Below are 13,866 nucleotides of genomic sequence, written 5' to 3' on the forward strand. Positions count from 1 at the left end.
TGCAGAACTGAGGTGGAGAGGGGCTGCATGGCACTTCACAAAAGCCAGGCAGCCCGGTGGGGTAGCTGAGGGTTTGGCCTCACTCAGGATCCAGCCCCACACCAGGCTGCAGGGGGACTTGCGGGGGTCACAGGATGAAGAAGGAGGGTGGGTGCTTGAGGTGCCTGCTGGCCATGAGTTGTTGGGTGGATTTGGGAGTTTTTGTGCACTGATGTAAGTTAGCAGTCTTGTTGGGTTTTGTTTTTTTTTTAAAAAGAAGTGCATGCTGTTTAATTCTGCTTAATTAGATTAGCGAGCAGGATGCTTTGATCTAAATGGAACAGAACTACTGGAGTGAGTCCAGAGGAGGGCTACAAAGATGATGAGGGGACCGGAGCACCTGTACGAGGACAGGCTGGGAGAGCTGGGCCTGTTTAGCCTGGAAAAGAGAAGACTGAGGGGAGACCTCATCAATGTGTATAAATACCTGAGGGGAGGTGTTGAGAGGATGGAGCCGGTCTCTTTTCAGTTGCGCCCAGGGACAGGACAAGAGGCAACGGGTACAAAGCACAGGAGGTTCCAGGTCAATATGAGGGGGCATTTCTTTACTGGGGGGAGTGACAGAGCACTGGGACAGGTTGTCCAGAGAGGTTGTGGAGTTTCCTTCTCTGGAGATACCCAAAACCCACCTGGATGGCATCCTGCACAATGTGCTCTAGGTGATCCTGCTTGGCAGGGGGGTTGGACCAGGTGCTTCACGGGTCCGCTCCAACCTCAGCCATTCTGTGATCCTGTGAATGTTTTCAGAAATACTCCAGCAGGTAAGGGAAGGTCTGTTGGTGCTGCAGGACAAAAACCTTTCTCAGACCCTGGCCTCACAGGATATTGGTCTGGGCCAGGTCGTGGTTTGTCCTTTCATGCTAAGGGGCAGAATACCTCAAGCCTCAGTATCGTCCTCTGTGAGTAGGTTGGTGGTTGGTGTACCTGCACCATTGCCACAAAAGCAGGCATGAGGAAAGTCTCTACTCTTGGAAATATGAACAGCAGTACTGAGGACATCGGAAAACCCAGGCTAAAGCCTTTCCAGAGGATGCAACGCACACCGCCCTTGTCTCTGCTAGTTGCTGTACTTTGGCTGGAAGTGATGGGGAGAGAGCCTTCCTTCCCTGCCCACAGCCTTCAGTAAATAAAGCTAAATAAAGTAAAGAAATTTTGTGGTGGCTTTCCTGGAACAACAGATTTGCTTGTCATTAGGTTGTGTTTAAACAGACCTAAAAAAGGCAGAAGGCGTGCTCCCAGATTTCCATATGGGATGTTTTTGTGAGAGCCAGGTGTTCTTAAACAATTCGCCTTTTTCTTGCTTCATTGGCACATCGCACTTGCTCCAAAAGGTGGGCACGTAGTGATCCGCAGAGGGAAAGTAGCTCACGCTAAATGCAGGATTAGCCCAGCCAGTGGCCTTATTTGTCTCGCATAGTATCATCTGCCAGTTCCTGCTGAACAGCCGCGTTCCTACCGTGTGAAAGGTGTGGCTCTGTGGGGAGGCACAACAGCGTTCTCCTCTGGCTGCTGTGCATCTGTGACTTTGCAATGCAAGGGGATTACGTGGCTTCTCACCTTGGGAGAGGAACCAATTTTTCCCTTTTTCTGAGCCAGAAGGGTCAATCAGCCAGCTCCAGAGGGCTCGTGAACGTTGAGTCGAGTTGCTGCAGGGAAGGAGGCTCCAGCAAAGCCCCAGCTGGAGAGGTTGACAGGGACAGGGGTGTTCAGGGTGGCTTCCTCGCTTTGCTGACCTCTGAAGTGTCCTCTGGTCACCGGTGGTGGTGTCCCCATCGCTGCTGCTGATGGTCATGTTGCTGCAGTACCTGCCTCCTGCTGTGGCACCGCTACGTAACAGAATGTATAGGCTCCCCTGCTTTGCTCTCAGTTGTGCGTTCTGGAGGTAGCTTCTTTCCACAGCATCTTTTTAATGCTGGTTTGTGAAGCCCTTGTCCAGTGCCCTACCCACACGATCAGCACTCTCGTGTGGCTGGATCACCGGGGCACACAGCCACTGCGGGGATTTCAGGGGCGTTGTGCAAACCTTTGAGCTGCCCTGATGATGAACAAGCTAGAATTAGGAGAAATTTCTTTACTGAAAGGGTTGTGTGGCATTGGAAGAGGCTGCCCAGGGAAGCAGTTGAGTCACTGTCCCTGGAGATCTTCAGGAAACATGTGGATTTGGAACTCAGTAGCATGGTTTAGTGGTGGACTTAGTGCTAGGTTAAAGGTTGGACTAGATGATCTTAGAGGTGTTCTCCAACCTGAATGATCCTGTGATTCCATGAGTTTAGGTTATTCCAATGCTTCTGCCCATGCACTGCAGGGTGAAGCAAAAGCTGGTGTCTCTGTCCCTCTGACTGCTCTGGAATAAAAGGTGAGTAGATGTAGGCAAAGGGCAGCAGCAGGAAAGAGACTGCCTTGGTAATTCAAGTGTAGCCCCAGCACCTGGGGAATTTGCAGTTGTGCAGGCAAAGCGTACGCAGACTATGGCATAATCCCACGGTGGTCAGAGTGGTGCTTGGTCTGATAAGGTATGAAGCTGGGAGTTAAATTCTGATCCAGAAGAATCCTGGCAGGGTTGAGGTGTGTTCAAACCTAGCACTCGTTGCTGTCACAGTTCCTGTTCATGGGCTCCTCTATGTATTGAACAAAAACTCCTGCTGGTGTGTAATTGTCCTTGTGTCCAGCTGTGGTATTTGTGGTGTTCACGCTGCATTTGTGACATGGGTATTTTCTCCAAAAGACCAACTTTTTTTTTTTTTTTTGATCAGAAGTAACGTCTTACGTTTCTTTGAGGATGAAACACTAAAGAATCAGTTTGGCATGTGCTTGGGTGTGTGTTTTGTTGTTGTGGTTTTTTTCCAAGACCCCAGCGAGACAGGTTAAGGCAAAGACCAGGTCATGCTTAAAGCAAACAAACAAGAAAAAATACAAGATACTGCAAAGCATCTGCCAGAAAACGAGGCTCATCTCTGCGGGATTTCCTGGTTAAATACTTGAGATAAATGACGTTCATTTAAAATGAATGTAGCTAATCCCCTGTTGCTCCAGAGAGGCTCACAGGGTGGAGTGGGTAGAGATTTAGATTCTTGCAGAGCTTAATACTTGTTCTCATTTACATGAGTATCTTACAGCAGTGTAACTCTGTGGGACCCTGTTCTCTTATTTAAGCCAATAGAAATTAGTGTTGATTACTGGTGTGCAAAAACCCACGTAAAGGAAGAATCAGTCATGTGGTTATTAAATACACATCACTTTTATTTATTGCATTAGTCAACTTGAATGCCATAATGTCTCTATCACAGTTATACTGGGTTGATTGTTAGATTTAATATCTAGGATGTGCAGCTCATCTTTTCGCAGCGGCAAGCATTGCAAAACCCTCTTCTTGTTCTAAAAGCCAGAGGCTTCTGTTAACACACAGTATGCTGCCATTTATATTTGTTCTTAAACCGAAGGGGCAAAACTGTTTAGAAGGGAAAAATGTAAGCAGGTCCTAAAGAACTTGTTCTGTAGCCTATGCGTGGAGCACGCTGTGGGGTGGTGTTAGCACAAGGCCAGCCGCGCACCCAGAGCCCTTGCGGACCTTTGACCCCTGCAGATCCCGGAGCAGCTGGGTATGTTTGCATGTGGAATCGTGGTTGTGCCCAGGCATCCCCTCTGCGCTGCCAACAGATATAAGACTGCGTGCATGCAAGTGTGCTTGTGAAGGGCTGATCCTTGCACACCTGGCTTTTGACTTCAGAGCTGCGTCCGCGATGGTGTGGGAGGTGCAGTTGCTCTGCTTGGAGCTGGAGGTGAACCAGCCCTCCTCGGGGAGGCCATCTGTATTTGCTGAAGTGAAGCTGCATCTTGCAGCTCTCCAGATCAGCCTGAGCACAGCCCTGCTGCTTCTCTCCAGCCTTTTCATTTGGAGGAGGGAAAAATGATGATAAAGCCTGTTGGGTTTGTCCTCTGGTCAACGGCTGTTTGTATCACGGAGCTTGGGCAGAGCAGGAGTGGGATTTGTGGCACTGCACAGAATTTCATCGAGCCTTCCTCAAACTGGTGTTCAGCTGCTTGAAAGCACTTGTCCTTGGCGGCTGCGGCGTAGCTCTGGTTCCAGCACATCACCCAGCTCGTGGTTCAGGAACTGACTCGTGTTCAGCAGAGCTAAGGACGAGGTTCTGCAGCTGCAGCTCCTGGGCAGCATCTGAGGCTTTGCTACAAAATTAAAATGACCAAGTCAGTGTCTGAGAGGAAGGACCAGAGGGACATATCTGTCCCAGTCTGCTCAGTCTTGCCCTCTTAAACAGCAAAGACTAAGTGCTTCAAATAATGAGGAAAGTGAGCTCTGCTTTAATGAGTTTTTAATTACATGCACCAATAAGCGATTGCCCCCGCCTGTCAAAAAGCTACTCAAAGTCTTGGTGCCATTTCAGTTAGATGAGAAGACAAAGTTAAAAAATCACCTATTCTCGTGCTTGCCATAAAACAAACTGAAGCAATGTGTAATTGCTTGAACGGGGGGAAACAAACACAAAAGACTTGCTGTTTGCACCAAGCAGCAAGCCATGGGCCCAAGAGCATCTCTGCACTTTGCGTGGACCAGCCAGGAGGCATGGAAGGGGCCGAGGTGCTCACAGCAGGGCTGAGCAGCGCTGGGTGACCCCCCTGGGCGAGCTGCGGGGCGGTCGGGGCCACCCCAGGGACCGGCCGTTCGGGCACCCCAGTTGCCCTGGGTGGGAGCATGAGGCTGCACGTGGCACGGGCGGCTTCTGGGTAGGTTCTGAGCTGCCTCTGCTGAAATCTCCTCCTTTAATTATTTACATCTGGGTGACAGAGGCAGGGAGCCGGCTTGATATTTCTGTTGATTCAGCTAAAAGTTACGAATACGTGGTGTGTCTGAGGAGTTCGGCCTCACAGGCGTTTTTTGCATTCTTGGAGCGCCTATTAAGGCTTGATAACAAGCTTCATTGCAAACATAGGTGAATGATTACATCTCAAATCTTCAAGTGAAGCTGCCACATCGTGTCATTGAAAAGTCGGTCTTTAGTCCAAGCCTGCGTTTTGTTGCAAATACATTTCTGAAACTGAGCAGGAATTTTTGCAGTCCTGCACTGGGCTTGGGTGCAAAGGCAACCCTTGTGAATATCCAGGCCTAAGGAGGTAGCTGGCAGCTTTTAGCACGAGAAAAGGGATTAACCTCCCAAGTAAGTGGGAAGCACAACACGTGGCAATGGCCTGTGGGGCTTTTAGCTATGAGCAGATGAAGTTGTAGGATATAAAGCCTCTAGCTCATGGCAACTGGCCATGTGTGATGGCCCAGCGCTGATTGTAACAATGACGGGGGGAAATGCTTTCTGTCCTCTGCCTGCTTTGTTGTAGGGGAAGGGGGCTAGCACCGTTAGCCTATTGCAAGTGGGGGAACCGGAGCACGATAGGAAGGATCACAGCAAAGCAAGTGGCTGTCAGCTGAAATCTCCCCCTTGCCTGCCAGTCTGAGTCTTTCTAACTTTTCCTGCCTGCCTCTGTGCGGTCTCTTCAGAGGGCATGAGGAGTGGTGGCTGGGGGATTTAACAGTGAGTATTTCTCTTGCAAGATCTGTATCATTCACTTCTAAAAGCTGGAAGGAGAGCTCACATCCAGCGTTTCAGAGCTTAGCCTTTATGCGAGGAGTTCCTTTGACTTCAAGGGAAGATTTATGGGCTGCTGTGGTGCAGATCTGCGTGTAGCCATACGTGTGGTGCATCCGGAGAACTCCCCATAAATACCGGGGTTATGCTGCCTAACTAGCCATTTCCATTCCTGCTCTTCGCATTTAAGTGGCACAAATAAACCAAGGTCCTTTGTTAAATCAACTTGAGAGTGACTATTAAAAACAAAAAGCAGCCAACAAGGCCGAATCCATTCCAGCGAGGAGCAGACATGCATGAGAGCTTGTGTATATAATCTGGACAATGCTGATGCTCAAATCATAAGCATTTTTATTGCAGGGTGTGTGGTCTATCAACATGTCATTTGAGGCTTTTTATATTCGTCTTGGGGCAGGACTGCCCCAGATTTGGAGCAGTGGCTGTGTGGCTCAGCAGGTCAGGAGCGCTTGGCCGACGCTCTGTTCTTCTGTTAATTTACCAAAGCCTCAATTGAACAAATGTATAATTTGTGGGCTCGGAGCTCAGAAAATTCTCTTGTTCAGTAATTAAGTTTGGAAGCCTGGACTTTATCTGAGCTAAGAAACAAAGTGCTGTCGTATTTACTTCCCTTCCTTCATAGTCCTGTGGATTAAAATGACTGGTAGCTGATGAGATCTCCGGCGAGGAGCCAGATCACAGTGAAACAAATGTGCCGAGCAGCAGGCGACATGAGCTGCTCATGTTTCTCACTCGCCACAGCAGTAATCATCTCGGCACAACGTGTTGCTTAAATACAGTTGTGCACACTCGGCTCTGTTACAGCAGCACATAAATCCCGAGTGCGCTCGCTGAGGGTGCTCTGGATCCCCACCAGCATAACCAAGAACATCCGAGTTGCTTTTCAAAAGGTTTTCTTTCAAGGTATTTGCCCAAAGCTGTGTGGCATGATTAGGATGCTAAAGCAGCCGTATTAAAGACTAATTAAGAGGCAGTATCACTGATGTTTCTACTGCAGGGAATTTTCTATAAGCATTAGGGTGTACAATAGAACAGTTTCCTTTTTAATACTTGATGTCTTAATAGCTGTCTTCGTGTATTACTGAAAAATATAACATGACCGCCCTAATCAACTGTTCACATTTTTAAGTGGTATCAGCACTCTTAATTAACTCAAGTTTTAAGAAGTTGGAGAAGTTGAAAGCTGATGTGCTTTCATTCGGTGTGCTGCTAAGCTGATTTTCATTGATTTGTGCATGTGAATTAATCAGCCATCCGAGCACTTAGTTATTCCATTTGCCTCTGTGCTTTCTTTGCTTGTAAATGATACCTTTGAAGTTTATTAAAAGAATGAGTCATGTTGTAGCTCGCTGAGAATTTTCCCCCTCGTAGTCATCCATTTTTCATGCTGCTCAAATCATAATCTGTATAATGAACAAGGGAAAATATTGCTATACGGAGCTGTGTCTGTACCGCCGAACTTCGGAGATGCATATCTGAGCTGCTTGGCTGGCTGCTCTAATAAGAACACTTAAAGTCTCTTTCAGACTTTCAAAGCCGGGCTTAAAAAAAATAATGTACTTCCCTGTTTAGTGTTCCCCCGACTCGTGTGTTGTTGTGCACAGTCAGCCTGTTTGTGCTCCAGCTCTGAGTTACGGCGTGCAGCTCAAATATTGTTTGCCTGGGCAGATTAATAGAGGAGGGTCGTCATAAATTTACCAGCGAGAAAGTAATTGCTTCCAAACCTTGTACAGTTTCTAATTAGCACGAGTCTGTTTCTTTTTAACGTCCCCCTGAAAGCATCTGCCTTACAGTGTGGTTCACCTTGCTTTAATTTCAAGTGTTTGCCAGGGGTCTGTTTATTGCTGGACGTGGCATGTTTGGCTTTGATGTAGCTCAACTGGGAACAGGGCATGCGATGTCAGCTGGGAGCAGGTGCCATAAACATGGTGGGGATGCAGTGCTGGGTAGAAGTGTTCTGCAGAGGAAGAACATGGCAATGTGTGTTTTAAATGCCCGTGCTTGATGGGATTTTGCGCTTGGAATAAAATAGCAGAAGTGTTGAGTTCAGGGGACTTGGGCTTTTGTCTGGAAGAAAAGCCAAGCTTCCGATGTGAGTTTGCCCTTCTGAGTGCCAGTGAGTTTGTGACCTTTGTTGCGATATGACAGGTTAAGCTGCTTCTATACACCTGTAACTAGTTTTATCTGGAAAGGCAGAAATAAGCAGCAGCACACTTCAGAAAACTTCATACTGCTGAGCTCGTTTATGAAAACTTTAACTCAAAGATGGAGCAAGGCTTAAGTGAAATTGAGGTCACTGCTAAGACTGATCACTTGAACCTCCTCAGTTACTGATTTATATCTCCAAATTAAAATAACAAATCTCCAAGTTAGAAGCTTAGAAGTGGCTTTGTCTTCTCCAGACTAGGAGAACCTGCGGAGCTGCGCTGCCTGGGCTGCAGGGCACGAGTACTGCTGCAGAAAGCCAGGTCTTCTGGGTCCCTGCGAGCGAAGCAGGGAGGAAAGCATCTTCTGAACAACGCCACTTCATTCAGTAACTAGTTCTGAGGGTGCTTCAGTGAAACAGCTATTCTGATTGCTTTCTGGAAGACTTGTGCTCTTCATGTGCATGCTGGTGAGCTGCAGAGCTTTGCAGACGGGTTTGCAGTGGGAAACGTCTGTCCGTGCTCTGCACAGCCGATGCTCGTAGCGCTTGTCATATCAGCCCACAGGTGCTGGGTACTTCCCACCCCATGGAAAAGGGGTTTTGGGGTTCCAGCACTGCACGACCTTTATTTGTGCCAAGTCAGTGGTGCTGTGGCAGCCAGGAGTGGCAGGGGCTGTGGTGGGTGCAGGCGGCGCTGCTGTTTGTGTGGGCAGGGTCATGGGAAATCTGCAATCTCCGTTTTATGAAAACTCCTCCGCTTCTTGCATGCACTTGTTCTGGGGCAGTTGCTTCGGCTCTCAGCATTTCACAAAGCAACGTGGACTTCTCACTGAGTGGTAGGATTATAGAAATTATAAAGTGTTCCGGTGGCCTTTGGCCAGAAAATCACAAGCTGCCTTTTAATGTGGTCAAATAAATTCTGCTCGTAAGTAAACAGTAAGAATTTCTCTACAGCACCAACTTAGGGATTTTGATCCTACTTTGATCCTCCCTCTGTGTGTGCAGGAGATGCTCAGAGATGGAGTGTTTTCCAGGCAGGTTCCAGTATTTCCTGAATTAATTGAAGCAAAAGATTGCAGGAGTAGCATGAATTGGAGGGAGTTTTTATAAATGTGCTTATGTTTTTGGGTGCTTATTCATGTTTTCAGCCTTTAGTACTCCGTGCTTACTGGCTCTTTGCACTGGCAAACCCCAAGGCATGTAACTAATGGCTCTACACCACTCGCTTAGCTCCGACCCTCCTGCTCACCCTGGGAGTGTCCACCTTCATTTTGTGTCCCTGTGCCATGCCCACCACCTCTCTGACCCTGTCCCCTTCCTCCGGGGCTGTATTTGGGCTGATTTGTGGTGCCAGTGTTAGTTTTGCATCTAGCTGATGCCAACTTATGTGGTTGCTGTTGTGTGCCTGGAAGCCCGCAGATACCCAGCAGTATGGACGAGTGCCCCAGCCTCTGGTTTTTAATGAAGGTCTGAAGCACTGAGTGCCTGGCGGTTGCTGTCTGTTCTTGTAGCTGAGGTCCGGAAGGAACCTGCTCAAGGGCTCCTTTAGGATGCCACACATCCTGTACGCGCCGGTGAGCAGCCTGCAGACATCCATGCAAACACCGCTGCTGATACGAAGCTGGAGAATTACAGAATGATCTTGGAAGCTGGTGACTTGTTTCTTCAGCTAGAGTTAGTCAAGCGAAGTTTTCCACCTGGCTTCTAAAATCCCCTGACTTTGGGGCTTTGTGTCTGTCCTTTCCTGCTTAGCTGGGGCAGAACCAGCCATCCCTCGCAGTCTGCTCTGGGGCTGGGGCTGCCTTTAAGCTGCAAGCTTGGTGCTGGGCTGCTTCTGCCTGCAGGGCAATGAATGCAAGACAAAGAGCAGGAGAGTAGCACCTCCATCTAGGCTTGATGTTGTTTTACAGTGTTTGGCTGTTGTCTGTGGAAGTCAGAGCAGCGATACTGCAGGGGAGGGAAGCAGACCAGAGGCATAGCAGACTGAATGGCGAAGGTGAGGTTTGGGCAGGGCACCAATACCGAGGTGCTGACTAGGGCTCCTGTCCATTTTCCCATAGTTTCCCACATGTCCCTGTGCAATTCTTTCCCTTCCAGGTGTACACGCTCATCCTTCCTTCCCAGAGGTGTTCACGTGCTGGCTTTATTGAGGGGTTGTTAGGTGCTTGGCTGATGCTGAAAAATAGCTCAGGTGAGCAGGAAGGCAGAAGCAGAACCTTTTTTTTTTTCTTCTTTTTTTTTTTTCTTTTTCTTTTTCTTTTTTTTTTTTTTTTTAATGGGGGAAATCTGAGTTTTTCCCTGGAGAGGATGCTTTCATCCCTGTGGAATCGCTTTTGGTTTAGCGAAGCCAAAGTGTTAAGTGGCACTGGACCATGCCAATTCTGCAGCTTTAAAGCCCAGTTCTGTCCTGGTTTGAACTTAATTAGCACTTGTCTTCAGAAGATCCCCAGGTTCACAGGAATCCTCCATTTTGTTCAACTTTTGTACCTTTTAATTTTTAGACATTTCTTTAGTCTCTCAATTGTGCCCTTTGTGCATGCACAGACTAGAAGGATAATTTGTGTACTTGTGGATTTTTTCTTCCCCTTTCTTTTGAAAGAAAGGTATTTTAATGCTGTTTCTGTGAGTTCAAGCTGCTCCTGCTCTGCCAGCACCTACATCTCCTCCTTTCTCCTAATGAGCCACATCTCTGCCAGTACTGGCTCTGCTGCCCCATGGGACTGCCCAGCCCATGGGCGCACGGCTGCATAATGACTTGCAAATGCCTCCCTTAGCCAAAGGAGAGGATCCTGTTGTTTCTATAGACTGCCCAGTAGTCAGGAAGAACCTTGAGATCTCAAGTTCAAACCAACTGAGTAAAGAGCACTGAGCGTCTCACTTGAAATGTGCAATGCTTTGCAGCTGCAGAAGCACGTATCACACAGCCCGGGCTACGGCTCCCTGGGTCTCCTTGCATGGGCACCACGGGAAGGCAGCAAATGGGCTTTTTGTTTCGATTGCTAAAATGGTGTTGATCTGGGGCAGTCACAGCAATTGCCTATGGCTAAAATAGACTTTTAACTGTCTTTTAATTAGATTGAACAGCCAGAAGATGGAGGGGCTTGGGATTTACTGTTTTTACAATGGGGAGAACTGTTTTTACAATGAGTTAGGAAAAGATTTGTACAAATAGTAGGGGGTGGTGGCAGAAATTGCAGCCTTGGCTCAGGAGGGGGAGTCGTTACCTCTGCAGAACATAGGGTCCCTCTGGAAACACTGTGCTGCAACTTCAGAGAGTCATTAGGGTTGGAAAAGACCTCCAGGATCATCTGGTCCAACTGCCCCCCTACTACCAACGTCACCCACTAAACCATGCCCCAAAGCACCGCGTCCAACCTTTCCTTGAACACCCCCAGGAACGGTGACTCCACCATCTCCCTGGGCAACCCATTAAATGCCTGACTGCTCTTTCTGAGAAGAAATGTCTCCTCATTTCCAACCTGAACCTCCCCTGGCACAACTTGAGGCTGTTCCCCCTAGTCCTATCACAAGTTACCTGTGAGAAGTGGCTGACCCCCAGCTCCCCACACCTTCCTTTTAGGCAGTTGCAGAGAGCAATGAGGTCTGCCCTGAGCCTTCTCTTCCCCAGACTTGTTGCATTAGTCATTTGTGAGACTTTATTTGAGGCACATCATGCTTCAAAGCAAATGGACCTTCTCAGACATCCCTTGGTGGCTCAGGAGCACAAGCACTATCTGTTTGGGTGCTTTGAACTGTTTTTGCAGGGTAATGCCTGACCTGCGTGTCGCTGCTGGGGAAGCCTGAGCAGACAGCAGTTACAAAAGCACTGAGGGACAGACCGATTTGAGGCTGTCCCCAAATCCAGATTCTTTCCTGTAAGATGCAGCACAAGGGGGGCTAAAATGGACCTGACCTTGAAGGGTTGAGCTGACAGTGACTGTTTCCGTGTTTCTTCTCAGGGGGTGACGTACTGCGGAGAAAGCTCGGCCAGCAGCCTCACCATGGCCAACGTCCCCTGGCACGAAGAGGTGGTGCGCTTTGTCCAGGAGCTGGCCGAACTCATCCCAGACTACGAAATTGCCTGTGAGCACGAACACTCGAACTGTCTGCTGATAGCTCACAAGAAGGTGAGGCTCCTCTGTGCCAAGCTGTGAGAGCAGGCACCATGCCTTGTCCTTGGAAGTGGTGTGCAATTGCCTTATTTGAGCAGATTATTTTTCTGGAGCTAGCTGAATACTTCTGGAGGGAAAAATGCCTAGTATGTACCGCAGAGAGCTAATGAAGCCACTGCAGGTTTCAGTTGGTCGTGATACCTCACAGCACTTCCGTAGTGATACAAAGCACAAAATATTTAATGGGCCCAGGAAGAGCTCATTGCACTGTTTCCTGTGCTTCGTCATGCTCACTGCTTTGTGTTTTGAGAGAGGCAATGGCAAATCCTGTTGAGGTGGGTCAGCTCTTTTTGTCTCATTGCCTTATTTTTATTTGTGATGGTTTTCATTGGTATATGCAGCTCTGTAGGGAACTTATGCTTCACACCAGGTTAAGGTTGTGTTTTGCCTCCTCTGGATCCTGGCAATACCTTCCAAAGCTCTAGATGTCCTTGTTCACTTCAACCGGAGCTGGAATAACATATGTTGCTTCTTCTGGAGCTATAATTTTGGCAAAGTTGAAGTTGATATGTCGATGCTAAATACCGGCTGCTTGCTTTTTTGAACTGGGCCTGCCTTTCTGTAAAATCATTCATCAGAACGCAACCAGCACGTTTGTGTTCTGCGTCCTGATGATGGAGAAGAGGATGCAGAGCTGCCTTCTGATGCCACCCAGTGTCACGTGTGCTGCTGGGGCACTTTGCAAGCCAGGCATGTCTCAGCAACCTTGAGTGTGTATGTAAAATGTGTTAGAAACTCAGGTTCCTTCATAAATACCATCAACACAATTTGAAATACAAGTGAAGTGCTAAAAAATAATTTTTAAAGGATGCAGGTTATGAGAAATACCAAGTACAACTTGGCTTTCTGGGCTCCAGCAAAGCTTAATGGAAAGACGATAGGAAATGTATAATGTGCTAGCAAGGCAACTGGTGGAACAGCTACTTATTGTGCTGCTAGTGATGGTTTTGCTCTTTGCATATTCTTTGCTTGTGTTTGCTGAAGCCACATATTCTCTCTCACCATTTGCTTGGATGGGGACCTGGTTTTAGTCAGTGTTGTATGGCTTTATATGCAGGACAATTCTGGCCATACTGTGCTGCACACAGGGAATAACTGGTTAAAATCGCCCCTTGCAGAAGGTCTGAAATATTTTGAAGTGGTGTTTGGAAACAGTTAGAATCTCATTGTCTAAAACTTTTGTGCAGCTGCAAAACTTTGTTGCTTTTCTTGATTTGCTGTTTTATGGGAATAGATGTAAAAGGAACAGAAAAAAATGTGATACCTGGCACTTTTTTTGTTTCAACTCACTGTAAAGTCGCTTTATTTACAGTCTCAGTCTTGGTTGTTGCCACTGGCAACTGTGCCTGAACAAATCCTTGAATGCAAAAAATCCTTTTCTAAGGTGAAAGGCCCAGGGAAGGAAAGGAAACAGATTGCCACCTAAGTTACTGATGCATAATTTAAGTAACACCGTTAGTAACAAGAATAGATTGATACCAGCCCAGGAGGAATTCAACAGCTGCTTTGCTTTCCAAAGCCATTAGGAGAGGGCGTCTTTTGGAAACAATCTATACTTGGTACTAAAACAACTAATAAAAAAAAATATATTTCTATTACATTTAATTCAGAATTTCAGGCTCCAGTGGAGAATAAAATTTGTCAGTGTATATTATTTGGAGAAAATCTGTACTCTGGGAACAATCAAACTGTAGTGAGTAATTGCAAAATCAAAGGTATCTTTAGAAAGTTAAGGAGTTGCAGGAAGTAGGTAATAAAAATAATTTTAAAATGGGATTTTGTTCTTTGGGCTCTGCTAGGTCTGAGTTTTGAGGTTTTCAAACAATGCTAATACTAATAATTTTAAACCCTAGTATTGAAGTGCCAGCATGTACTAAAGAGTCTGGGCATGTCA

General features: G+C 47.3%; 1 protein-coding gene across 1 annotated transcript in view; it reads left to right on the top strand.

Annotated features, from left to right (window-relative positions):
• LOC118176263 (S-adenosyl-L-methionine-dependent tRNA 4-demethylwyosine synthase TYW1-like) overlaps positions 1–13,866 on the top strand; it is a 94,782-nt gene extending 80,916 nt beyond the window's left edge. The window contains exon 15 of the mRNA XM_035343175.1: positions 11,760–13,866. Within this exon, the coding sequence (XP_035199066.1) occupies positions 11,760–11,954 (195 nt within the window). The 3' untranslated portion in view covers positions 11,955–13,866. The remainder of the gene's footprint in view (positions 1–11,759) is intronic.

This window comes from Oxyura jamaicensis, chromosome 19 (genome assembly GCF_011077185.1).
Source record: "Oxyura jamaicensis isolate SHBP4307 breed ruddy duck chromosome 19, BPBGC_Ojam_1.0, whole genome shotgun sequence".
Classification (NCBI taxonomy): Eukaryota; Metazoa; Chordata; class Aves; order Anseriformes; family Anatidae; genus Oxyura; species Oxyura jamaicensis.